At 37.8% G+C, this 27,841-nt stretch overlaps 1 protein-coding gene across 4 annotated transcripts in view; it reads left to right on the top strand.

Moving 5' to 3' along the window:
• EPHA3 (EPH receptor A3) overlaps nt 1-27,841 on the top strand; it is a 213,255-nt gene that overhangs the window by 152,980 nt on the left and 32,434 nt on the right. For 3 of the 4 annotated variants that reach the window (XM_068692985.1, XM_068692987.1, XM_068692988.1), the window contains 6 exons: nt 3,661-3,785; nt 10,325-10,487; nt 12,690-12,792; nt 13,258-13,325; nt 17,612-17,737; nt 24,313-24,498. In XM_068692985.1, the coding sequence (XP_068549086.1) occupies nt 3,661-3,785; nt 10,325-10,487; nt 12,690-12,792; nt 13,258-13,325; nt 17,612-17,737; nt 24,313-24,498 (771 nt within the window). The remainder of the gene's footprint in view (nt 1-3,660; nt 3,786-10,324; nt 10,488-12,689; nt 12,793-13,257; nt 13,326-17,611; nt 17,738-24,312; nt 24,499-27,841) is intronic. The other variant, XM_068692986.1, reaches the window with a different exon arrangement.

Here is a 27,841-nt window from a genome sequence, read left to right as displayed (position 1 = left end):
GCCAGAAATGGTTGTTTTGAGGTTATCAGAGCTTTCTGGGCTTGGTTGGACATAGTCCTTTTCTTCTTCAGTGGGTATATTCAAGAACACTTAAGGGGGGAAAGAAGAAAGATAAGTACATATCAAAAGACACTTAGAGCACAGTTTATATTATTTTTTTTTTGTTTTATAGCATTGTATTCTAGGGAGGAGTACAAAAAATGAAATTAATTCCATGGTCCAAATGTCAAGTTATTCTTTCTAAATGTACCCCAGACCTGAGTGTGAGGTGGCAAAGGCACTTGTGTTTTCACACAACTATACCGATGCAGAATAATACATTCTTAGAGGTTACCTTAACTTTAACCACATCTTAAATCCATTGATTACAGTAGATCGAAGCATAAACTTTAAATTGGTCTGAACAAGATGTTTACTCTTGTTAGGGTTGAAGGACTTATAACACTTTCAAACCTACCTATCCAACAGATATAGCAGAAAAACAAAAAATGTTTGTGTTGAGATTTAAAACTTGAATAGTTAGTTCAGACTCTTTCAGGCAAGCAAAAGAAGCTTGAACCACGAACTGTGGTGGTAATTTTTGCTTTCTATTTTGACTTGGTCAAACCAGAGGGTAACTGGTATGCGTTCTTAGTCTTGTTTTAGTGGAGGAGACAGAGCTAGACCTATAACTGGCAAAGAAACAACAGAGTAAGTACAGACAGAGACACATGTTGTGCAAGGCAGCAGGCGCAGCAGAAGCTGGGTCACCTACATCTCAGCTTGCAGAAAAGACTGGTGTCAGGAAAGCCAGGCTAGCTGCTGGGAGAGGTCCCTGTGAGGGGGTCCTCTCCAAGGCTCTGCTTCCAGCGGCAGAGATGAGGGGGACACTCCAAAGTCAACTGTTGCAGATGAAATCCAATGGGAATACACAGAGGTGATGGGAACAGCAGGAAAATTAAATCACCACCCAGATGTTGAGTCTTTATTTTCAAAATCATGTGTGCTTCAAAGTTAAAATGCTCAGATGCTGCATGAGGTGGTTAAACAAGATAACGAAAAGATAATATACAAAATGATTAAAAAATTAAAAATGAAATTACAAACGTCTTCCTCTCTGAATAGAAACAGTGTGGTGTATCCTCTGGAAGCAGATAGTGCACCACAAAATTATCTGGTAGAACTGTTCCTTTATGCACTGAAGACTATGTAAAACTAGATAACTCCTGTCACAGTTATGATGATGATTTAAACAGATTGGTGTGTGTGTGTGTATATATATATATATTTCATATATATGTGTGTTTATATACATAATTTCCATAGCTCAACAGTCCAGCAGCTGGTGGAGCGCAGTGCTCTGCTGCAGAAACCAGGTCCGCTCTGTGTGTGGGACTGAAAGGCTCTGAAACTTTTTGTTCCCTGGGATCATCAGTCTCCCCTCCACCCGCCGTGCTCTGGGATGCTGTCTCTTTCAGACACTGTATATTGTGTGATTTCTAAGCAGCTTTGAGAACCCTAGGGATCAGAAGAGGTATATGAATGTTTTATAATGTTATTGATAACCACAGAGCAGACGCTTTTCTAGTAAGCCACTGTGAGATAAGTTACTGGTAGCATCTGCAAAGATGTGTGTAAATTAGCTTAAAATAATTAATGCTGTATTGGAAGAAAGCTTTTTTTAAGGCACATCTGTATTGGCGCATATAAGATTATTTCAGCCTGCCCTGAGAGTGTGTTATAGCACAAATTACCATAATTTATTAGGGGAAGAGCCATTTCTGTTAATCATATATTAATTATTCATAAAATCTGTATTAATGTTACCTTAAAGGGAAGTGTTACCAGCTGGGTACTGGGCTTGGCACTCTATTCAAACACAGCAAAAGATAAGTAGTTTGACTACTTAGAGAAGCTATAAAAATGACTTACAGGAGCATAAAAGCAGCAGGCATGGGTCTATGAGTTAGCATAGAGCTGGCTAGGGCTGAGCAGTCCAGCCAGCCAGCTCGCTGCTTTGCGTTTTGGCTCCAGTGATGGTTTGTGCCCTAGCGAAATTTGAGTGGAATTGCTGATGGATGTTCATTACCAGCTAGTCCTGTATACCTTGCACTGAAGTGCCTTTTGGCTCTTCAGCCAGCATGGGTCTGGTGAGATTAAGTAAAATCAAGAGACTGTTTCCAATTGAACTTGAAAAATAAATAAATAATCTTCAATAATTTAAATTCAGGAGAAATTCCTCGTGTTTAGTGAGAAAGAAAAAAAAAAAATGGATTTTTGCAACTTTTTAGTCTTGTCAGGAAGCTGTTGGGAGCCATGTGGAATGTAAAAATGCTGTCCAAAGGATGCATTTCAGCCCAGAACGGATGTGAAAGTGTGTATATAGATATGTTTTCTGTGGGCGGATGCAGCTTTCTTGATGCTCTACTCAGCTAAAGGAAGCTATTAGGTTATGATGCAAGACTAAGAGGTACATTTTAGAGGAAGTTAAGCAAAACCAAACACAGCATGAATTTGGGGGGATGAAAATCCAAACACACAGGGCACTGGCTAATGCATGCAAATGTGTAAAGCCTGTAAAGTGCAACCACTTTTATATGAACAGTAAAAACTTCATAGGATTCAGCTGAAATTAAATTGTTTAGATCAGCTATAGCCTTTTTATTAGGATAGCACAATGTGAACTTATAAACACATTTGTTTTACATGTTAAGATAAAAGACTGTTTATTGGTAAAAGATTTTTCTTTTTAAAGACAGTTGCAACCTTTAATGTGTGATCTGTAAGTTATCATCTGATGAATTTTGGCCAAAACCACGGACGAGAGGCATTTGGAGTAGGAAGCCAATCCGTAAGAAGTGGGGTAAATAAATAAATAAATAAATAAAAACTTGCATAGCTCTCAAGGAGTCTAGGAAACCTAGGCCTGGTCTTGGAACAGCCCATAGAGCTGGGTGGTCTGAAGATGAACCCATGTTAAAGGATCTTAGGTAATTATCGTTTTTTTTTCCTTGACATTGATGGTACTTCCAAGTTTCGGGTGGTGGGTGAGTCTGTAGCATGCAACCAATTGTCAAGCCTAACCATGGTTAATGCAGATCAGAAATGAGGTTTTTCTGCAGTTTAGGTATTTTTTTCTTCAGATTTCATTTTCAAAGCAGTGTGGTAAAGGAAAAGTGGTATATGGGAGCAATTTGTATCTGGAGAACTTAGCAAATAATGTTATAAAAGAGGCTCTATTCAGCAGGAAGCAGTTAGCGGTGGTGCATGGGGCATCCCAGCACCACTTTACACTTGCTTGTGAAAAGAGTATCAGAGTTCTGCAGAGTCTGGTGATGATAATACATCAGCATTATAACAAATAGGTAGTACTGTTGTTTTGTTCTCTTCTAGTCCATCAAATGTATTTCATTGCTTACACTATAGTAGCAGATTGAAACCATCTGCTGTCTTGCCACTAGTCCGCCAGTCTAACAGAAAATCTCAGCTCATTTTCCTTGAGGCCGGCGTGCTGTAAGGCATGTGTACCAGGACGATAATCCAGCTGCTGAATGTTGATATAAGTCCAGACCTATGCTCATGAGTCTTTTAAATGGAAACAGTACTCTTTGCCAAGGATTGGAACGGAGATAAACTCGGTTTGCTTTTCTCTCCTCCTTGCTCCCCCCATCCCCTATACAGCTCCGTCCCCCATCACGGTAATAAGGAAGGACCGGACGTCCAGGAACAGCGTGTCTCTGTCTTGGCAGGAACCTGAGCATCCAAATGGGATCATCTTGGACTATGAGGTCAAATACTACGAAAAGGTGGGAAGAAACACTGACAGGGAGGTTCTTGTGCTAGTAATGTAGTTATTAAGTCTTGCTTAAGTCAAGGGTTCAGAGGCACCACTATTCACTCACTATTTGTCTCAGTAGTGATGAAACCCTTCCATTTTTGGGAAGCAGAACATCATGAAAATATGAAATGAAACCATTAAGTAGTGTTGTTTATGATGTTCATCCCTAAATGCATCAGAACAAATGTAGACTAATTCTGAAATGATGCAATACTTCTTTTTTTTTTTTTTTTTTTTGTCTTAAGTACACTTTATTTACTGAGTTCTATTATGCTGTCAATATTCATAGAGTAATTTGTCAGTACCCATGTGTTGGTGCTTTCACAAACGTCTGTTACACGAAGGCAATGTGGAAATGAAATGGACTATCCTTTTAGGGACTGCTTTGTGCTGTGAAAGTTCCCACTTTTCATAAATAACTGAATTTCTCATAAATTATATGTAGATAACTGCAAACCAAAGAAAATATGCCATTAAGTATGCTCTGTACAAATGCTTTTTGTACTTACAGCTGTTTATTACTACCTCATATATAGATACGGATTTAGTAAAAAAAAAAAAAATCTGCATAAACAAATAGCTTTTTCTACAGCTTACTGGTAGAATTGGAAATACCATTAATTGTTACAAAGATTGTGAAGAATGGTACTGGCCATTTGTAGATTGATCAGATAGGACTTCTGACAGAATATATTGCTACTGAAATTGAGAAAACTTTGAAAAAATGGCAGAAATAATGTTTTAATATAGTATTTACTAATGCTGTTCATATCTAGAAATGAGGCTTAGTTTTCATGCATACGTGGAAAGTCTTGGTGCCAGTATCCACTTGGAAACTAGTGTTGAAAAGATTCCACAGCTATTCAGTTAGTCTTCAGAAAGTTTCTTCATGGAGCTTTCCAGTGGGACAATGGGGTATTGATAGTCCACACTTGTCCTTCAGCCAAAGAATGGGGATTGGAAGTCTGTATTCTTAAAAGATTTCTCCCAAATGATTGTGCCATCCGATTTTGGGGGTGTTTTGGTGGTGGTGGTGAGGTTTTTTTGGTAAAATTCTAAACATATTTAGTATTACCAATAAAAGGATAAAAAGAAAGCTTCTTAAACATCTTCATTCAGTCTCACCTTAGAGAGCAGTAGCCTGTAAACATTCATTTTGGGATTATTTTTTTTCCTGTTAATTTCAGCGGGAACAAGAGTAAGCCCAGATCCTGGGCTTGAGGAGAAATAAAAGAGCACCAGCTCATACATCAGATTGTCTTTAATTGTACAGTACATGCTCAGCAGTAAAAACATGCAGGATTTTTTTTTTTTTTTTAACAGGCCAGGTTATTTGCCTGTAGGCTTAACTTGAATTTCATTTGAGCCTTTGGCTGCTCTTGCTGCCCTTGGCTGGCCCCTTGTTTCCCAAGAGCTTCCGCAGCCCCATCTCAGCTCCACCTCCAGCCTTTCCAAGTGCAAGTCCTGTCCTAGGAGGCTCTCTCAAGTCTTGTGGGGCAAGGGATCTGACACTCAGGTGTGTTGCTTGCCCTGGCATAAGGTTGACCTGTTTGGTGTTAGCTGCTCTGAAGGGAAAGAATTTTCTCCTTGTGAGCGTATAGTTCATTTTATTTGAACTACCACCAAGTTATATTTGTGTATCTGTGGGGTGTTTGTGGGGTTAGGTTTTTTTTTTGTGGTTGTTAGTTTAGTTTTGTTTTGTTTTGTGTGTGTGTTTTGATCATTCTGCACTGAAATTGGCTTGTTTTATTCAAGAAAATTGTCACCCTCCAGTACAAGGGTACTCACAGTGTAGGCATGTGGCTGCTATTCCCACTGTGTATATCCAGTCTTGTGGAGCAACTGCTTGTTGTAAGACAGCTTCATGAGACAACCAGCCTTATGAGGCTGATCATGCACATGTGTTTCTTCCCTTTGATGTCTGTGATCAAGCGTTCATACGCACCAGACAGCTTTCTTAAACCAAAGAGCCAATTGCTTAACAATAGGAGCCAGACCATTCAGAGCAAAGGGGCTTTAAAAAAACAACCTTCCAACACCAGTGCTTTTAATGTGTGGTCTGCAGCCCCTCTGGGAGTCAGAAGCCTATTCCTTGGGGTTTATGGAGTTAACAAAGAAAAGCAAGTCTGTAGTTAGGAGGCCTTAATCCATTGCCCTCTTTAAGTCTGCAAATCAGAAAATGTTAAAAAACTACTGCTCTAGACAGGTTAAACTTGCCTAGAGCCAGGCCAGCCAGTGCTGGGTGGTGACATTTCAGTTGTCCTTCGGGGAGATGTTGCTTTTCAGTCTGAGATCACTGAGCAGTCCCTTCCTCTTCTCTTCTGAAAAGGCTTGCTTTTTAAAATGGCCCAGTCCTTTTGAAGTCATCTTGGTTGTGCTCATCGAAAAACACTGCTGTTAAGTGGCAGCTGCTAGGATATAAACCCTTCACAGTTAGCAGTCTGGGTATTTCTGCTGACAACTCGTACATGATTGCTGATAGATGATTTATGTTGAGCCATTGTTTTCCCTCCTGCTTGGTTTTATTCACAACACCTCTCATAAATTAAAATATACAGTATTAATAGATTATTACAAGTCAGCCCAATTCCATCATGCACTTAGACCATGCAAATTTGTGTTTGATTTGCTGGGTTGTTGATATATTTTGAAGAAAAAGTGATATTTTGGGGTAAGTAAATGTTACTGATTTTCAGCGTGTTACAATAGATTTGGATTAAAAAGTAGGGCTTTCTATATCTAAAAAATGACATCTTTTAGTTTTTCTAATGCATTATTGGCATATAAAGTATGTGGAAAATTCTTGTTTTCAGAAAATGTAACTAAACTCTTCCATTTTTATCACCAGTGATTTCACTTGTGTACCCAAGAAAGAATAGAGCTCTGTATGATGTTTCTAGAGAAATTAGGATTGCAGTTCTGGGAAACTATATTAAAATGAACTTATGGGGTTTTATGCTTAACAGTATGAACGGAGAATGACAAGATTTTATACTCAGTATTTGGAATAGAATTGCCTTTTCTGTAAAAACATATTCGGCCTGATTATGAGGTTATTTGACTAGATACTATTTATTTAAAGCATTTAAAAGAAATAAATTATTCTTTCAGGTATAAAAATGAATACCATATGAAACATCTAGTCATCTGCTTTATGGAAAGGCATAATATTTTATGGTATGTTAGTGGTACGAAATGACACCCTAGTTTAGTCTGTCCATATATAATGCTGTGCTGGATTTTAAGAGTGTCAGCCAACAAAGTGCTCATATAACAAAAATCAAGTTTTCTTCTTGCACAAGCAGATACTTTTTTTTTTCCTTTTGTCCTTGCTCACCTAATCAAGTTCTCTCAAAGGAGTATTTTATTATGCAAAGACAAAATATCCTATGAAAATTATTAATTGCTTCATTTAAATATGTGGGTAGTAATTGTGATAAATAAATCCCACAGTCTTTGTAAAGGTGAAGTTCTGTTCAAAACGATGAGTGAAATTTAACTGCAGTCTTAGATTGCTAAACTGGATTTGCCTTTGCTATCATTGAAATCAAGGCTCAGTAGACTGGTTAAAGCAAACAAATAAATAATTATATCCAGTTTGTGATCTTTCTGAGGCTGAAGGAGTAAATTAAGTGCAAATGCACTTAGGTGCTTTTAAACTCTTATTGTTAAGGCTTTAAGGGTAGGCCATGTATATACTCAGTGAGTTTAGTAGGAGCTGTCATATTGACAAACAGTTGTCGCCAGCAGTGCAAGGAGGCAGTGCTGGAAACAAAGGTTCCTCCCAAAGATGTGCAGCCTGGTTTTGGCCTCTCCTGTGTACATGCCGCCAAGAGAGAAAATGTTCTTCCTCATGTAGTGTAAACACTCACTGTACTTATCTGAAAAGAACATACCATTCACTCTTGCTAGTGCTGCCACTATAAATGCTAAATGGATCCAAAAAATGTCTTTTGTGAAGCATAGTTTATAATTATAAAATTTCATTTGCATATGAGACACTAACAGTAGTGGGATTTGCTTCCCAGTAAAGATTGTGTCTCATAAACTATGTAGAAATGATCAAGAAGAATATGCGTTCTGCATCCAAGTTCAAATTTATCATCAAACAGAGTGTTTGATTAAAGTTCGGCTTGGCAAAGAGTGACTCTCCTCTTTGTATATCCCTTCTGCTTATGGCAGCTCTAGCACTGTATCTCTGAAGTTTTACTTCATCCCCAGGAAAGATAAACTTGGGCTTTTATGTGGTGTTTCAGTGATTTGATTACTATTAACATAAAAAATGACTTTCAAAATATGTGTGTAAAAAGCTTGCCATAAACTAAGATACCATGACATCCTCCATACCGTTGTTTTAAACATTTATTTTCTAAGTTCCATTGTGGATTATTAACAGACAGGGCCATGACTATATTTTCCTTTGCACGTATGTATCTGCACAAGAGGGAAATGTTTGCATTTCATAAAAACAGCCTGAAGTGAGATCAAAATGAATGTCCAGCCACAGCATACACAAAAGATCTTATGTTTTAAAGACAAGATTATTATGTCTTTGAAATTAAAGTCATTGCCTACATTCAACTGAATGACGAGATAAGAAAAGACTGTAAATTATAATACTAGGCCTTTGTTAGTTCAAAAATACATATTTTAGGCAAACCTGTTAGCTCTTTAGAATGTCTTCCTAGTTTTCTCCCTGGAATCTATAACCAAAAACTTTTTCAGAGAAGTATCAGAAAACCACAAGAAAATCCAATGCTGATTTCCTTTTAATATTTAGGGTGCAAAGAACACAGACCGTGATAAGCATTTTTATAGACAGTATTTCAAGAATAGGTCCAGCTCATCCTATTTGAGGTTTTGATTCTGGATGGTAACTTTTAGACAGAAACTCAGCATTTTTTTTTCCCCAGTGTGAATACTTATGTGCATAATGTTGGATATTATGTAAAAATTTGGGCAGTTTCTCTAACTATGCCTCTGTATGCCTCTCTAACAAATGTTTCTGTTTCCCTCTCTGTCAAAGATTTCCAAGAATTAGTTAGGCTTCTGTAGCACCAAAGAGGGGAATAATTTCTGATACCAACCTACAAACTTAAAATAGTCCTTGCTGTTGCTCTGGACAGTACTACAGAGCAAACGGGCTAATACAGCTCCACTCACTTTGCTCACATACATAAAGGAGAGCTGGCTTTGACAATCCCAGAGTAAGTGGAGTGTTTTCCAACCTGTCTGGACTCAGTACAGCATTGGCAAAGTTAAAATCTCAGTACCGTGCAAGCTAAGACAATACCATAAAACAGTGGAAATTGAGTGAGATTCTTTGCATTCGACATACATTAACCTAACTCACATTCTCCTTTTCACCCAGGCAAAACTCAACAATCTGAGTGTATTTCAGAGTGTTCAAAGTAAATGGACAGCAGATGAAATCCCCACCACCTCTAAAATAAAGAAATTCCTTGTCACAAGCCTAAACAACTAAGATTCTCGTGGCTCCCCACATGTGGCTACTGTCCAAGTCTTTTTCTGAGGCACTTCCAGCTGCCATTTTTAGAAAGCCAAAAATGCTCTTTTGGTACAGAATGGCTTTAATAAAATAAGCAATACCTCAGGCCCCAAATGCATGCTTAACTTTTTAGACTATGTGCTTAGAGGGGGACCGAGACATACTTTTGTCATAATTAGCTTTTTACGCAGTATGAAAGGTATCCAAACTTACTAAGTTATGAAGTCTTCTATTTCTTATTTCATATAAAAAATTAGTATGTCAGAAATATGTGTCTATTTGTGAGAATATCGTCTGCACTGGATGCTCCCCTTGTTCTTCAGCAAAAAAACATATGGAGCAAACATGCATGTCCTTCCTGGCTACTGAAGCCCTAGACGTGTTCAAGAACAAGTTCAGTGGGGTTTTGCCCAAATGAGGACTGACGCATCAGGCTCATAGTTTTTATGGCATAATAGTAAACTGGTTATATTAGCCTGTTCACAGAGCTCGGGTAAGGAGTCTGAGCAGACTGCTGTTCTGACTGTTACAAGGGTACACACTGTCTTGTAAAACACGAAGCAGTAAAAACTGAGTCCTGCAATAGCTCTGCAGGGCCCTAAAAGCTCTAAATTGGTCTGTTACAACTTCCAGTTGAATGCAGTGGGCAAATCTGTTTTATGGTTTTTAAATAAAATTGTAATCTTCATTTTTCTTGTTGTATTACAGGGTATGGACAAAATGGTACAAAGCCATTTAATGAAATGTCGTATGCTCAGCATGTCTAGTATTTGATTTACAGTGCAAGGCCCTAGGAGCTCTAATGATTTAGATTTCTTGCTAATCAACAGATTTTTAGGTGATTGGAAATGAATGGCTGTGCAAGCATTTGTCAGGCTATAAATATTCAAAAAATATGCCAGTGCTCTCTGGGTGATTTGTAGTCATTTTGTACTGAACACCTCTTGTTTCTGTTTCTTAGGGTGTGGTTGTAATCTGATAATTTCTTTTCCCAAAAGCAGGAGCAAGAGACAAGCTATACTATTCTGAGAGCTAAGGGCACCAACGTTACTATCAGTGGCCTCAAACCTGATACCACCTACGTCTTCCAAATTCGAGCCCGAACTGCAGCTGGATATGGGACAAACAGCCGCAAGTTTGAATTTGAAACCAGTCCAGATTGTATGTATTTGTTCAAATGGTTTAAATTGATTCTCTGGCCAGTTTCTGACTGATTTGAGTGGCTCTTTTCATTCCCTTTCTGGTTTAGTAAATGCAACTCATTACTATTTATGATGTGTCTTTCTGGGTAGCATTACTATATAACTTTATGTTTTATCATTAAAATTGAAATATGCTGTAAAGAATATACCACAAATGTCACAGGTGTTATTTTCTTCCATTCTGTACCCTACTGCAGCCTGATGCCAGAATCAATACCTTCCTAGGCTGTAACTCCCATTGAGGGAGGGCTAGGTATAATACCTATTCAGTTTGTGGCCTGGACCCTATGGACTTTAAACCTTGTGCCCCAAAAGAATTAATGTTATATTGGTCCATTACTCCAGTGGGTCATTCTCCATGTTTCTGTGCAGCTTTGAGGTGAAACTAATGCGCTCAGTTAAGCAGCTGGTCCCAGAGCTGGGTGGCTTGACTCCCTTCTCTCTCTTGCTAGATTTACTTGTCTTTTTCTTTTCTCTACTGCCTGGATAGTAGCACTTGCTTACCTGATGACCTTATTGGTATTCTTCAACAGTTTTGTTGTTACATCAGAAAGCAATGGTGCTCTTCACCTAATTGTTACATTCTCATCACTTGGTACTACATAGTAAATCAGACCTTCTCTTTGCTAGAAGGTGAAAGTGGCTTAATGCATCAAAAAGTCTGCCTTTGTTTAGGTAACCGGTTACAAATGCAGACTGATGCTGCATAATTAAAGACTGTTTAATTTTTGGAAGGCAGGCAGAGTTGTATCTGCTGTTTAGAGTTGTAAGACAACTCAGGACTATAATTCTGATATGGACTCGTAAGGCTTTTTCATGTACTCATGCTAAGGCTTGAGAACCCACGGTGTGAGAAATGTTCTGCTAGAATAAATTCTTAGCTAAGAAGAGAAGCATGAGCCAATTGGTCTTGCATGTAACACCTATGTGTTTTTGAGATATTTTAAGTATTTCATTTTTCCCCTTATTCTTCCCCCACCTCAGCTTTCTGGAAATCAAATAAACGAGGTCCTTGTTTAAGGAAAATAATAATAATAACAATTACTTCTATGATTACATGCAGTATTGGCATAATGGATGAAACTCACAATAGGACAGAGTACAACAAGGAGAAGAAATCAGTTGTGATGATAAAAGATATCATAACTTGGAAGTTGATGAGCTTTTAAAGTAATTTTAAAATAGAAGTTTAAAAAGATAAAAGAAAAAGGGAGAAAAGGAAGAGTAACTAACCTAAAATGTGGAAGGTGTCAGCAGAGAGCATTGCATGTATCTCAATAAAGAACACACAAACTATACAGATAAACACCAGCTCACATAACTGAGTGAACTGCTGCCATGTCATAGCAACACAAGTGCAGTTCTCCCCATGGGGACAGGTGTGACTCCAGGCATCACACAAACTGCCCAATTTGTGGGAAACAGGAGGGCTATCTTTTACCTCGCTGTGGACAACTAACTTGAAATGTTATGGTGAGGAGCCTAATTCTGCTTACTCAAAGATAGATAGGTGTTTACAGAAGATGCTTCACCATACCAAAGCTCTAAAGGTGTCCAGTCTATGGCAGCCTAGTGTGCCCAAGGCTGGGCTTAGGCACCGCAGCGAAGTATCCATAGTAAGGAGAAAAAAGCCCTTCTTTTATTCTATAGGCACTGATTAACCTAGATAATTCTTGTATACGTAGGTAGAATCTGTGCTTCAGTGATACTGTTAGGTTTAATTGTAATTCATTAAAACACTTTCCATCACATGGAAGTGAGAGTAAGGTTGGTTATTATCTACTGGCTGGGATTTCTTACAGAGGAAAAATTCCTTATTGTCTGTAACAAAACAATATGTGTGTCATGGTACGTATGTTTCTGTGTATATGTGTATGTGTAAGAATCAGTTTAACAGCTGTTACTACAATCAGCAATAGTAAAAATCAGCAGTAGGAGCAATAACTCATGTAAATTTTCAAAGAAAAGATTTCTTTCATTTTCTTCACTTGTATTTATTTGTCTGATGAAAAATTACCTCACAGATTAAATATTTGGCAGGAAACCAAATGCTATATAGTGATGACTCAATCTGTCTGTTCCCTATATGAGTGTCAATTGTGGTGTAATTAATGTTTTGTGCGTGGGGGGTTATTTATATATTTTTGTGTTAACTTTCCAGCATTCTCCATTTCCAGTGAGAATAGCCAGGTGGTAATGATTGCCATTTCAGCCGCAGTTGCCATCATTCTCCTTACAGTTGTGGTGTACGTCCTGATTGGGAGGTTAGTTTGTCCTCTGTTTTGCACATTTACTCCTTCCTGCATTTTCTTGTGGGGCCTTGATGAGCATGGCAAATCAGGCATCGTCAGGGGGAGTGTGGCTGGTTTGCACCTTCTCCTTTGTCTGCTGCCCCTGGAGCTCTGAGCGCTGCTTTATGCTAGGTAATGAGCCCGCTAACGTTCGCAACCCCAATCATGCAGCAGTTGTTAAAAAATGCTATAAACACATTCTTAGGCAATTGTAAAATTAAACTGTAGGGGTCAAAAATCAACAAATCCTCTCATTAGCCAATTTCCTCAAATTCCCTGAGAACATAACATGCCTCTATAGGGTACAGAGAATGTAAATATCATTAAACTTTCAAACAGGCATTTAATTGTGGAGGAAAAACATTTTATTCTTTTTCCACCTGCAGTTAACGTATACAATTCTCTATATTCATTTTTTTTCCCCTCTGTTGCTTCTAGATTCTGTGGATACAAGAAGTCTAAACATGGTGCTGATGAGAAAAGACTACATTTTGGGAACGGCCATTGTAAGTTACTGAAGCCTTCTAGTGCTTCCATATCTTTTGAATTCATCCCCTAGATAATTGTTGTTTTTCGAAAAAAAGGGCAAAAGAAAAAAGCCATAACTCACTTAAACCAGAGTGAAATTGGGAAGAGAATTATCTCTTCTCTTGTGGGTAAGCAGATTTTCCCCAAACAATCAGTCTTAGCCTCAGATTCATTCATTTATGTTCAGGTTAGTAATGAGCAAAACATTGCAGTCTATGTTCAAACAAGGCATGTGGTTAGCAATATGATATTGATTCTGCTGTGCATTACTGAAATGCAGAGTGTAACTTCAACTTCCTCCTTATCAACTGCATAACATCTAAGCAATGACATTTTTTTTCTCAAAGCTAAATATAAAATCAATGAAATGGGTCTTGATGACTGCTGAAGGGACCATGAAAATTGCTTGCTTAACAAAGGTGACCTGATAATAAATTTATCTGGGAATTGTTGTAAGCATAGGCTAAAAAGTGATTTGGAGTAGCTTCTTAGATTAAGAATAACTACTAAACAAACATCCCACAAATTAATGGGATTTCTTAATCCAGCTCTCTTTATGATTATGCTTTGTTCAAGACGTGATTTTCCACTTGCAAGAGTGCATGTCTGTGCTTTCTGTGGGTCTCACCCGCAGCTAGGAAGAGAGCCTTTCTGCTGACTTTGAATCACAAAAAATGTAAATAGTTAATGCTCATCCTGAGGAATCTGGGTTACTCTTGAAACTTCTCCCAAAGCCAAACCCAAAGCATATCCATTTTTGATTTTTTCATACCGATTTTTGCTGAGGCTAAATGTCCCTTCATTCCTGGGTCATTCGGCTGCGTCCTGTGAAAGGAACTGCATGCAGCAAGGTCCCATCCAGGAAGTGCTTGAGGGAGGAACCGATTTTCGGAGCCCAAGACTGATTTGTGGTTACCAGGAAGAAGTCACTTGCTATGACCATAGTTGGAGGAAGAGGTCTTGCTGCAGTGTGGCAGCTCTCTCCATGCCTAGCTCTGCGAGGTGAATAACCCGGCAGTGCTTTTCCGCAGCAGAGTTGTGGATTGCAAAAACGAGGTGACAATCAAAGCTCTGCCCATAACCTCTTCAAAATAGGAATGAATTCATTTTGGAGAAGTTTAAGGGAGAGGAAGGTGATGGTTCAAAACTCTAATGGGAGAAAATTCATGTTTTTTTAATCACTGCATTTTGATTTTTTTCATCTTTGCACAGAGCAGACAGTGCCATTCATAAACACCAGGACTGGAAACTCCTTTTTTTCCACCCACAGAATTCTTGGTGTCTAATGAGCATGCCTTTAATAAGAAGCATCAGTTAGTCTTTAAAGCTGCTTCAGCTCCAGCCAAGAACCCTGCTATACTATGTAAACCACATTGAACTGTATATTTCTATTGTTTAGCATATTCTAAGTTTAATGTGGTTTATGCTGAAGCATTTTCCTTCCGTGCATATCCTTTTGTACATGACAGTGACTCTGTACCACCCTCAAGAAGACAGCCACTGGTATCAGCATCCCAACCCCCCAAATATGCCTCCCCACCAAATATAATTGAATTAACATTTTAATAAGGGATTTACCAGCAGTAGTTGGAAATGAGAACTGCTTCCTAATCCCAGTGGCAGTGGAATAACTGTTCTCTGACTGTTCATATTATTATTATTTTAAGTTAGGAGCCCTTCGTTACCTCCAGAGAGCTGTATCCACAAATGTGTGCTCTGTCCCCTGCACTGTCAAGGGATATGCAAGCCATAGGCACGGGTTTCCCTTATGCAGCCCATCTACAGCTAACCAACTAGCCTGAAAAAAAATAAATCTGTACGGTTACATGTGGCCCATAGAATTAATGCTTCATCATCCAAATTTAATGAGGTTATAAAATAAAAGCAGCCAGTAAAAAAAGTGTTGAAGACAAATAACAGGTCAGAGTTTGTTCTCCTTACTCCCACACAATGGAAAGTTGCAATCACTATTCTTAAACATGTCAGTGCAGTTAAATTCCTGTGGATTAAATTCCTTTTAATTTGGCTTTAGATATTTATGTACTGTTTTCTGAGCAGCACCATGCTGATCCACTGTGTAGTCAAAGCAGAGCTGATCCTGAATCTGGTATTTCTGTTAGAAAATATTGAAAATGATTTATTGATTTTGCAGACATTTATCTGTTAGAATTTGTGTGTATGTATGCATTTGGCTGTTGAAACTTCATTATTCTGCTAAACTAGTCTTCCTCAAAGAATAAGAAAATAGCTCTTATGAACTAAAAATGGGTAAAGTAACTTCCCTGGCTGTCGTAAACTTTCAGCATCTCAAATACAGCAGCTGGTTTATTTCAGTCAGTTTATTCTGAATTACTTTAAAAAAGGCTCCAGCCATGAACTATTCCCTGCAGCCTTATTACAAATCCTATAATATTACTTCAAAGGAGCAAAAATGTGTTTCACCTCCTCAGATCCTCTCCCTTTGCCTTCTTTGGCTAGACCCTTTTTATTTTTTTGCTACCCTTAGGGCAATTCATGCTGGTAAAATGAAAATGTAAATTATTATGTTTGCACAGAATGAGCTGTAAAGTAGTACAGCTTAACACATGTGCATGTGTTTATTATCTGTTTTTCATGACAGAACCCAGTTACTATACAGGCTGCCCTTAATTATTGGTGTGAAGGGATTATTCTCCTTGCAGTCACCATCACCTGATCTTGGGAACCTCTGGGGTCAGCATTAAAAATCTGCAGCCAAAATCCCCACAGAGCAGAAGCTTTTAATTGTTGTTATTTTTATTGGGGGTATGAGGGAGCCAGTAACGTACATTCAGCATGGACGGAAAGGAGCATTTACAAGGTTTTTAACCAACAGCAATATACAGCCAATTACTTTTTGTTTTACTTGCAAGTAATTCTGTAATCATCAGACTCTTGAAGGAAACACGCTCAGCATTTAATGCTGCACACACGCAGCCCTTCTGTTAAGAGCGGGGTTCTTAGTTTGCCTTGTTTTTTGTGGCAATTAGCTTGGGAACTCGGTTTCATTATTTCTTTGTCAATTCTGAGGCCAATAAATCTCCATAAAATGGATTTTTTTTTCCACATACACTTGGGATTGTTTGACAAAACAATGGCAAGCTCTAACTAATGGTGGAAAGGTATTTTTTCCCATCTGTCAAGCCACAGCAAATTGTGTTTAAGTATGCTAGCACTCAACAGTTGGGTGCAGGATAATCATGCCAAGCTGAAAAGGATATTACTAGGTGGGTTAAGGCAATGTTTGGAGGAGGAGTTAATATCTTTTACACAACCAACTGATTCAGTTAGGAAAAGCCAAAATACATGTCCAGCCAGGAGCTCAGGTTTTGTGGTAGAAGCAGCAAACATCAAGACAGATGTACTGGGTATTTCACTACTTTTTAGAGAAACATCTTTGCATTCTAAAATGAATTCAGAGGCAAACACAAATTACCAGGTATAAGCACAAGCATGGGCTTGAGCCGGGGAGGTGGAATGGTTTACTTTCAGCATCTTTGTGGAGAGAAGGGCTGGAAATGATAATATGCTTCTGCTTCCAGTCCTGCTGGAGTAGGAGATGTGGACAGCTTGAAACCGCCTTTAAAATCATTCAGTCATTAGAACTAGTGCTTGCCTCTGGCAAACAGAGGAACCTCTGGTGAGGGGATTGTTCAAGGGGACAAAATAATGTCATCGATGCTAGGGTAACTTAGCGCTAGATCCCAACTTTAATGTGAAGAATTGGCTACCATCCTTGTACAGTATTAACATAGGAACTGGGGGGGGGGGGAGCATGCATTTATTCATGTGTAGTTTTCTTATGCATCTTGCTGGAGGAATCAGAAAGAAAAAGTGTGAATTCAAGTGCTCTCTGTAGTATATTCCTGAGAACTTTTCAGCTTGACTGTAGCATCACCCATTTAGTTTTATGTCTCATTGCAATTCTTAAAAAATAAAATAAAATAAAAATATATCAGGCAACATCTAAACAGAGCAAGCTGGGAGGGGCAGGTAGTATTTTAATATTTGACAAGCAAATATGGCAAGTGCAGTGTTTTTCAAACTTCTATGCAATAACTACATCAGTGGCTTTGGTTTCACACTATATTAAGATTTGTGGAGAGTCATCAAACACTGTTTGATATGTGAAGAAGCAGTGTACCTTTTTCTGCTATTGATTTGATTTCTGTTGTTTCATTTGCTTTCTTTAGAAGGATTAGTTAAGTCTAAGTAACATTTTCTCTCTGAATTTGTTTTTACACAGTAAAACTCCCAGGCCTGCGAACTTACGTAGATCCACATACATATGAAGATCCCAATCAAGCTGTACATGAATTTGCCAAGGAACTAGATGCTTCCAATATATCAATTGATAAAGTTGTTGGAGCAGGTAATGACCATCAGATACATTGAACCTAAGATATCTTTTTACTGTGTGTACTGTTTTACATCTTTGATTTTATACTTGTGACTGGAAAGGAAATTTTCTCAGATCTGCAACTTCCTAAATCATATTTATAGCTGACTTCCATACATATGAATAGTTAGTAGCACACACATCTACTTTTTTCCCAAAGAAAGCAAATAACTAGACCATTTTTCAAATGACAGCACACAGCTCACTCTTGGATGCAGTATGCTTAAGAGTGAAAAGAGACTTCAGACTCACTTCTGTGTTTCTCTTTAAAATCTGTCAGCACAGAAAAAGGTATCAACTGCGAAGATGCTTTCTGTATTTTCCTTAAATGGAATGATGGTGACTATTATGCCTTGAGTGAAAGCACAAACTCATTTCATACCAGTCACCACACATCCATCAGACTGCAGTGACCTTTGGCCATTAGATTGATTTTGGTCACTGCTTTGGATTTGAATTATTGATTTAGCAGGAAAGGGTTGTCTGTCTGATAACCGGTTGTCTGAGCCATGCAGACGCCATAGACTGTTGGGTTTACTGAAAACAAACTGTTGAAATGAGCAGATTTTGTAGCAGAGGAGCCAGATTACAGAAAGCCTCATCACACCGAGTTGTCCATGTTGCAATGCAGAATGGAGCTCTTGACAGGTTGCGTGCTGCTTGCTTCTTGAAGTGAAGTGGCAGATTGTCTCATCGAGCCAGATGATCATGAAGTGTTAGCTTTCCTGCTAAATTAAAGCATTTATGAGAGAAGTACTATTGATTTTTAATCCATTGAAAATTACTAGTTCTTTTATTATTGATTTTTTTTTTTTTGCTTCTCTCTAAATTTACTATTTGAATTAAAATCATGAGATGTGAGAGAGACAGACTCCTAGTGCACAGCAAAAGATATTCATTTGGAAAAAAAAATGTAGAAGCAAGCTTCTGTGCTCAGTGTATCTTCTGAATAGCCCAGTGAAATGAAACACTATTCACTCTCTCTTACTGCAGCTACTCAGCTGCTTGTAGGAACTTAGATTGTTTTCAGAAAAGATAGATTTGGTTCTTGCTGGTTTTAATTTTGCCCCACAAGAGTGCACTGTTCTCCATCATCTTCAGTAAAGGCAGCAAAGCTCTGCTTACCACACGATAGAGAATGAGTATAGATAGAGAAGGGTATTATTGAAAAACTAAGTCCAAGAGCAGTATATTTCACTGTGAGTTTTTAAGGAGTCTTCACAAATGTACACTTCCTAAACTTGCATTGTAGAGTGTATGAATGCAGAAAGCAAATCTGTAAGAATCAACAATATATCCTACTTTATAACTCATTTTTGGACATATTTTTAGCTCCGAGTACACATGAAAATGAGAGGTAAACCAAAACTGGACAAATGTGAGCTCTGAAAATGGAGGAATCGTTTTCTAAGAAGCTTCAAAAAAGCTGTCCTAAAAATTCTAAATGTTCTAAAAAACATTGGAGGTTTAAAAATAAGTCCCTATGTTCTACTCCAGTGACAGTGTTGGTAGGTTCAACAGCGAAACCTGTAGGTCCTCTGCATATATTAAGCAGGGACTTAATATACATTATAAAGCCGTCTGTTTGGAGCCCGTGGCTCAGATTCATGCAGTCTAAACTCTACATGTGGGATTACAGTTACCATTTGCTATTAATAGTCATCAAGGATAGGAATTGGAAGGGGAAGCATGGATAAAAAGTGGGTTATGCAGTGGTGGGAGCTTCCAAAATGCATTTGTAGCATCACTTCATGCTGCCCTCGTGTTCTACACGTGGTAGCTCATGTATTTGGAGCACTACGGAAGATGCTGAACAGTGGTGAGTTCCTCCTAGGCTGCTTCTGCAGGAGCACCACCTTCCTTCCTCCCCCAGTGCAGAAAGGCATTTCCTGTCTCTTACTTGAGTCAATGACGTACTTGCGTGAAGGACTTTTTTCCTGCCTTCTCCTTTACAAATGCAAGTGTGAATGAAATTATAAAAAGGTAGAGATTTGAGAGGAAGGGATTCATTTAACTGCATTCAAGTGTGACAGAAGTAATGAGATATTCAAGCGAGAGAAGTAATTTTGGTATTCTGGGGTACTTGTCCAAATAGTTTTTCACAACCTTAGCCAGAACTCTGTGAGAGAATAGAGGGCAGCTTACATAGCTTTCAGAACATGCTCATATGCAATAAGGAAATGCTCTTGTCCAAAAGAACCTCAAGAAAAACACAAGGGATTTTAGTGAGAGGCTAAGCATAATAAAACTCAGGTCAGGAGCCACATTTTCAAGTTTTTCTTTTCAATAATTCCTTCCTTTTTTTTTTTTTTTTTTTAAAAAAAAAAAAAAGCTCGTTTGTTTTTATGGATCCAGTTCAGCAAACCACTTTAAAAGTTTAAATCCAATTGGATCACAGGAGAATACTACGGAAAATGCTTTCTTGATTTGGAATTGACATAAGATTGTACTTCGCTGAACATTAGAGCATGCGTGTGCTTTTCTTTCAAAGTTTAAATATACTTGTAGTGTGGCATCTTGTTTGTCTAAGTATTTCTAACATTTTGGGGTCAGCTGCATTACCTTATCACAAGGGTTTGCAGTGTCTCAGGCTGTATGGTTTATTGCTGTAATATTACTGTGGTTCACAAGGTTTGTGAAAGTCAACTTAGCTGCCCCTCCAACTCTGAGGCAGTCTGTGCACAGCAGTACTATCACTATTTAAAACAAAGCTAAGTTAATGGAGCAGTCAATTTCACAGATTCATCTTTTCCTTGTCCTCTGGGACTAAATGCATGGCAAATAGCATTTACTGATGCAGTAAGCAGCCCATTAAAAATAAAAAAAAAAATCTGAGAGATCTTTATATCATAAGTAGCCCTCCTAATAATATGTATTTGTTTTCCACATATAAATAGATTCATCAGTCTGCAGGACAGGATACATAATGTTTATGGGCGTAGCATAATTAAAAATGAGCACTTCAGAAAGGCTTTACATAAAAAGCCATCAATGTCATCTCTTAAAGTCAGTGCCAGTTTTTCCACCTTCCGATTTATACACAAAGTATTATTCCCCCAAAACAGTATCTGATGAGATAGATACTGTTTCTTTACATACAGATGTCCCAAGTCCATTTCTGGGACCATATAGTAGTGATTTTCAGGGAAAAAAAGGTAGTGTAACTGCATATCACTGTGGGTGTTGGCCAGATAAACTTATGTTGTGTCCATATGGCCATGTATATGAAGGAAGCAAACATATTTAGATTGCCTGCTGAGTTTCTTCCAACTTACTCAGAGTAGTTTATGCTTCTCAAAATTTTGGAAACTAAGGCAATATTTACATGTCGATGAAGAATTATGGGTTTTGTTGTTGTTGTTTTCCCAAGGAAGTAAACTCATGTCATATTCCCAGACACCAGGGAGTTTCATCACTACAAAGGGTCTGATTTTCAGTCTCCTGTAGCATCTACTGGCCTTCAGGCACTTGTGGAATCTGATTCCCCCAAGCTCTAAGTTGTGCAGCCATGGCTAAATAGGACCATGTTGATGGACATCAGCCATAACCTTTTCCTTCCCAAAAGCCAGACAAATACCAGATTTATGATTCCAGGCTGAAATGAAGGATTGATTGCCCAGACTGCTTTCTGCAATCACAGACACACTCTTTATTGACAGTAACTGACCAACAGTTTTAAGAGGTTAGAGAGTTACAGCTTTTTGGACTATTGAAGCATAGAGAAAAGGGAATACAAATCTGAACATAACAGGCTTTATTTTTTCCCCTTTCCTCCTGTTTTAAATACATGCTCGTCTTCCTCTTTGTGGTGTTCTGGCATGATAGAGCTGAGGCTGGTGTTTGAACTGAAGTGTTTGCTCTTGGTAGAGCATACCAGTCATCTTAGCTTGCATGTTAATTTTTAATTAAGAAGTCTGGGTGAAACTCAACACTCATTAGTGTACTAGTAGTAGATTTTATCATGCGTTTTCTGAGCATTTGCCTGTCCTGGCAGCCTGAAATTACAAATAATAGTAGAAATAGTGGATGTAATATAAGTGCAATTTTATATCAAGATATGCCCTGTTATTAATTTTTGGGTTATTACATTAATAGCACAATATCATGCCTGGAAAACGAAGCATCTCAGCAACTGGTAATAAGATACGGTGGCTTTCAATTTATTGTTGACTCTAGCATGGGTTACCAACAGAGAAAGGTTGTTGCCCTTTGACACATTTGTTCAGTTTTTTTTGTTAAATTATCTGTCTGACAGAGAAACCTTAGAAAATAAATCTGAAAAGTGACCTCAAGAGGTCATTAAGTCCATGCCCTTGACCAAAACTGATCTTGTTAGGTACCTTTCTTGACAGATGCTTATTCTTTACAAACTCCAAGATAAAAGAGTTCATAGCCTCTCTTGAAAAAAAAAAAAAAAATCTACTGTCCAAGTGTCCTTACTGGTAGATTTTTTTTTCCTTATCTAACTTAACTTTATTTTAATTTAATTTACTTTTTTTTTTTTTTTTTTTTTTGCCTCTTGAAATAGGAGTTAGTGCCCATTTTATAACCATTACTTTAATATGCCAGAACCATTACAATTTCTGCCATTTCTCAAGTCTTTGTAAATAAACAAATAAACAGCCCCAATTCCCTGAGCTATGAACAGGAATACACAGCCCTGGCTTTTAAGATTCTGGTCATTGCTATTATTCCCATTGTCCTTCCTAAATTGCAATACTCCTAATAGGACATGGACTCTAATGCCAACCATATAGGTGGCAAATTGATGGAAGAATAATTTAAATTTACAGATAAGTACAGTAATATATAAGCAAATGGATTGAAGGTAAATTTTAAAACCTATCCCATGTGGTATCATCTCTGAAGTCAATAGTGCCAGAGGATTTCAGTAGAGGGATGCCAATCCATCACACTTTTTTGAGCTTTATATCCACAAAGAGAACATGATTTCAATTTGCTCATCAGAAATATCTTATTTGTATGCTTTTGGGATACTTTTATTTTTCACAGATGTTGCTTAATGTAAACAGTCAGCTGCACAGGTAAAGGGAGTATCGTTGTGGGCAAATGAATTTGAAAAGCCTTTGTTCCTTAGAAATAAAGTAATGCTAGTGCATTAAGAATTATTGAACATAAAGTTGGGAAGAAGCTCATATATAAAAAGTGTAATCACTTTTTCTGTTATGTTTTACTGACAAAACCAGAGAAAAATCACAATTTGCATAAAAGTGATGCTGCCTAGATTTAGGCTTAATGGGCTCGTTGCTTTCCAAGTCAAACTTTCTGCACAAGGCCACTTGACAAAATACCATTTAGATCTTACATACTTTGAAGGAAAAAAAAAATAGAGTATACCCATTAATTGACAGAAAATGTGTTAAAACTCTCCAGCAACACCCTCTGTTGTCTACAAAGGAAAAAAGCTTTCTTTTCTTTCCTGTTCAGTGCAGTGTCTTTTTTTTAGTTATTATCTCTAAATATAATAAACATGTAGGGAATTCTTGCACTCGTATCCCTCATACATTTCATCTATTCTCCATTTGTATCGTATTTTTCATTATTTCAACTATTTTGTCTTTCAGACAAGGAATCAAAAAGTTATTCATGTGTTTTTAACTTGGTTGCTCTATGTTCAGTTTATTATATGATATCTAAGATGAGGGGGGAGGATAATTGGGAATCAAAAGTCAGTTGCAGCTCACGTGTTTTTTAATATACTGAAATTTTCTTATATCTTTGGTGTCATTAAGTAAATATAGAAATTTCCAAGTGAGATGTTTTCTTCAAGCAATCTGTTAACATACTTTATACATGCTCATTTGAATGCTAGGATAAGTTTTGTCTCCTCTTCGCTGTTGCATAGCAAAGGATAAACCACATTGTATACAAGTAGGCATTTGGTAATCTCTTCCATTTTCTATTTAAGGATCTCATGCAATTCACAGTGGGCACAATTATTCATGGTGGACTGTCATGTCCTATAGACCCATAGTGAGAGTGTATATTTACACAGATCCATCTGAATAATGGTGGAACAAAGGAAATTTGTATGGCTTGCTTTTACCATCAGGCGTTTATGTAGACAAATTTATTCCTTATAAATTATCTTGCTATTTTAATTGAAATAAAAATAATTGGGAACTGAACTGTCTCTGGTAAAAATTAGTATAACGTTTGCAAAGATGCACAACTATTCTGATACTTTCTGTTAATCGGTTTGACCTCCTATTATTGTCTCAAAGTGCATCAACTGGAAAAAAAAAATAGGAATTTTCTGGTGACATTAATGCATTCCTCTGCTCTGCAGTCATCTAAATATGCAGTGTAAATGAGTGACATTGTCCAGTGTAACAGCCAGAGAAAAGAAGCCGGGAAATGTTAAGTAGTGAGTGGTCTGGAGGCCTCCTCTGGGCTCAGGTCTGTGGTTTTTCAGTAGACATTGCACTTCAGGGACTTCGGCTGAACATTGTACCTTCTTTCTTAAACTCTCTTGAAGTAACTGCATTTAATATTTTGTCTTTTTTTCCACTTTTTTTTTTTCCTAGGGGAATTTGGAGAAGTGTGCAGTGGGCGCCTAAAGCTGCCTTCTAAAAAGGAAATTTCAGTGGCTATCAAAACCCTGAAAGTTGGCTACACAGAAAAACAGAGGAGGGATTTCCTGGGAGAAGCAAGCATCATGGGACAATTTGACCACCCTAATATCATTCGACTGGAGGGCGTTGTCACTAAAAGTAAGTTTTGAGGGGGGCATCCATTTAGTATGGGAAGTGTCACAAGATGGCCTCCCAAGGTCCCTTCCAATCTATACTATTTCTGTGATCCTCTGATCTTTTGAGAAAGAGCAAGAGAGAGGAAAAGAGTGAATCATCAGTGTTTATGCTCTGCAAATCCTTCCAGAGACATTCGTCCTAAACTTGATAACGTGTACCAAATATCCTTCAAAAGAGATAACAAAAGAAACACATAGCTTGACTTTTGCAATGTGTATTGTATTTCCTCAAAAGCAGGGAAAAAAATTACCCGTGTGGAAGCTCATGCTGATGGATCCAATAAAGAGAGGTATCAGAGGCAATTGCCTGCAGTGAAACTGCAGGACCTTCTCTGCCTTGCTGCTCTCAGGATGCTGAGGACTTAAAAACAGCACCCTGGGTTAATGAGATAAGGAAAAATGGGGAATAAAGATACTCTGCTTGAAAATGATACAGATAATGTGGAGAAAAAGGAGCATTTCTGAAGAACATTGCAGCTAACTAATGAACTGGCAGATTTTAGGAACTGATTTAATACTCTGGAGCTATAAATTGCTACAAAGTGGCCAAGAGGCACTTGCTGATAATCTGTTAGGAGTTCTGGAGTCTGATGTCCTAAGGTTCCCTAATTGCAATGAAGCAATATGTCCTGCTTTCAACTAAATCATTAGACTTTATCATCAGCACAAATTAATGAGCAGTCTACCTGGCTACCAGAACAGATGCTAGTATGTAAGTAACATTTTTCCTACATGGTTTTCATGCAGGAAAAATATTCTGTGTGATATTCTGTATCTACCAGCATGGGTCCTCCAGAATTAATACCTCTTAGTAAAAATCATAAAACATCTTGGAGACTTAAGCTATCAGTAATAAAATTAATCTTATTTCTTTTTTAATATTTATATTTTTGCTAATGGGCATTTTATAAATCTGCCTTTGGGTTGTGGGTGTTTTACTTTGTTTTTAAAGCATATTGTCAATGTTTATGATAACAACTCAGTTTCTTCTGAGACAAAATGGTAATTGAAAACTATCCACACTTAGATTACTTGTCCAGGAAGGTAATCTATTTGAAGAACTATCTCCAGCTCCACTTTATATAAGATAACAGCATGTCGTAACAGGCATTCCTGAATGCTGGTGTTGGTCTTAAAGCTCTTGTAAGCTCTCCTGTGACAGCTGCAGTTGCCTCTTCCATCCAGCTGCCAAGAGCCACATGCCCTTCATCTTACAAGCAGCTGGTGGGATCTCCTGCTTGTGATGCTTCCTTCTTTAGGAGAGTTCTGGCTCTCATTGCTTGTGCTGCTGGTTGGCCTCCATCTTGGGATACAAAGACAGAAACAGTTGGTACTAGAAACGAGGCGTGACATCTAAGCTTGTTCTGAGAGACCTAAATTCAGAGACTTCGTCTGCATTGTTTCCATTGCAGCACAAGGCAATATATTCAATGATCAAAGTCCCGTAGTAATTGCTAAGTAGGAGATAAAAACTTTATATGAGTTATTCTTAAAAAAAATTGAAAAATGAAAAAGATTCAGGAGTGCCCTGAAATTCTTCAGGGGAGCAGAATAAGTGCGTAGCACATTTTCTAGTTTATCCCAGAGGACTGCTGTTAAAACATCTCTTTAGAATGAAGAGCTCCTTGGAGTGTGCTGAGGACACTTGCAGTTTTACTAGAGTATACCCCAGTTTGTTTTTAAGTAGATGGTTCTGTTGTTTCTAAATAATCTTGTTTTTTAAAATTGGGTGGTTCAAGGTTTCACAAACAAAAAAGGCACAAAAGAATTTCACATCTTAGTGCAACAAAGTAAAAGAAATATATATATACATATATGTTTAATAATAATTAATGAAAGTGCAGTAAAACCCTATATGTTATGAAGAAACAGTTACAATTATAATGTTTTCTTTAGGTGTTATTCATGCAAGTCTGTTTTGCTGATTTAGATTAAAAAAATTATTATTCAACTTATGCCTCACAGTTCCCATTGGGAAAGAGCTGCCAGATCTGCCTGTATAAATTCAAGTTATCTCCTGTTTTTTAATGACACACACTTTGTACAGTGAGAATTATATTTACAATCCATGAATTTCTTGAAACACCAATGTCAGTCTGTACACAGCAGAGCTAAAATCTGTTTTGTTACATTTTCTGTTTCTGAGGCACTTCAGAAAATGATTTACTGCTCTGCATTCAGGATTCTTTGCACTGCTTTTAAATGTGCATTGCTAATTCTGTATTCATATATTCTTGTATAGGAGAATATTAGTAAGTTTGCCCCTCGGCTGTACTCACAGCATATTTGCTATCTGTCTCAGGGGTGTTTGGGAGTGCTAGCTGTCTATCACCTTCAAGTATGAGAGAGCAAGATCTGAGTATTCCCAGCTGAAGTCAATATAAGCATCAGGGATTCATCCCCCTCTCCAGATAGCTGGAATAGCAATATGGGACTTGAGAAAACTCTTCTGGAAGTACTTTCTGGGTAAAATCATATGGCATAAATGCAAGCAACAATAATCATCAATTTTTCCCTAATGTTCACTAAGGTGATAGAAGGGTGTAAGAAAGTGGGTTTTGTACTTTGTGTTTTGCTGTGTTTTTTTTTTTTGTTGTTGTTGTTTTATTATTATTATTATTATTATTGTTGTTGTTGTATTTTTTTAAACCAGACCAGTATATTGCAATAACAAATTATCAAGTGTTTGTATCCTTTATGGTGGCTATTAAATCACACTCAAAAGTGTTGATTTATATACAAACTTAAGAGAAAATCTGCAAAGCATTTGCTGGATCACCCCCAGTACAGATAAGCAGGCAATGTGACCTTTTGTTCATTAACTAAACTCCTTTGACTCAGTGAACTCACTTCTCATACTAAGCACCTCTTTGGAAGCAACTTGTAGTAGATGCAATGGCCACGATTCCTGTAGCAGGACTGCTTGGTATGAGAAGTTCTGCAGCTGTGGTGGCTGTGATTTGCCTGACGACATGCTGGCAGTAAGAGAGAGGGGCACTCACCAGATACAACTACAGTTTGATTTTGGTTCTGAGTTTTCCTGCTATGCTGGTCTCCCAGGCACTCGGTAGGCAGTAGTCCTAATAACCAGCACACATGTTCTGCTTAGTTTACTAATAATTTACAGCAATTTGTAGCCTGTTAGTGTAATAAATTTCGGCAACACTGTTGACACAAGTTGTTATCGTGTATGAACGGCTGTGCTTTGATAAATGAATGCAGAGTGCGCTTTTAAAAGTGCACAATGTTGCTTCAGAGCATATGCTTCTTATTATGGACACATTTCCAACTGGATGCGAACAAAA

The sequence above is a fragment of the Anas acuta genome, chromosome 1 (genome assembly GCF_963932015.1).
Source record: "Anas acuta chromosome 1, bAnaAcu1.1, whole genome shotgun sequence".
Classification (NCBI taxonomy): Eukaryota; Metazoa; Chordata; class Aves; order Anseriformes; family Anatidae; genus Anas; species Anas acuta.
This window is presented reverse-complemented; position numbering and strand designations above follow the sequence as displayed.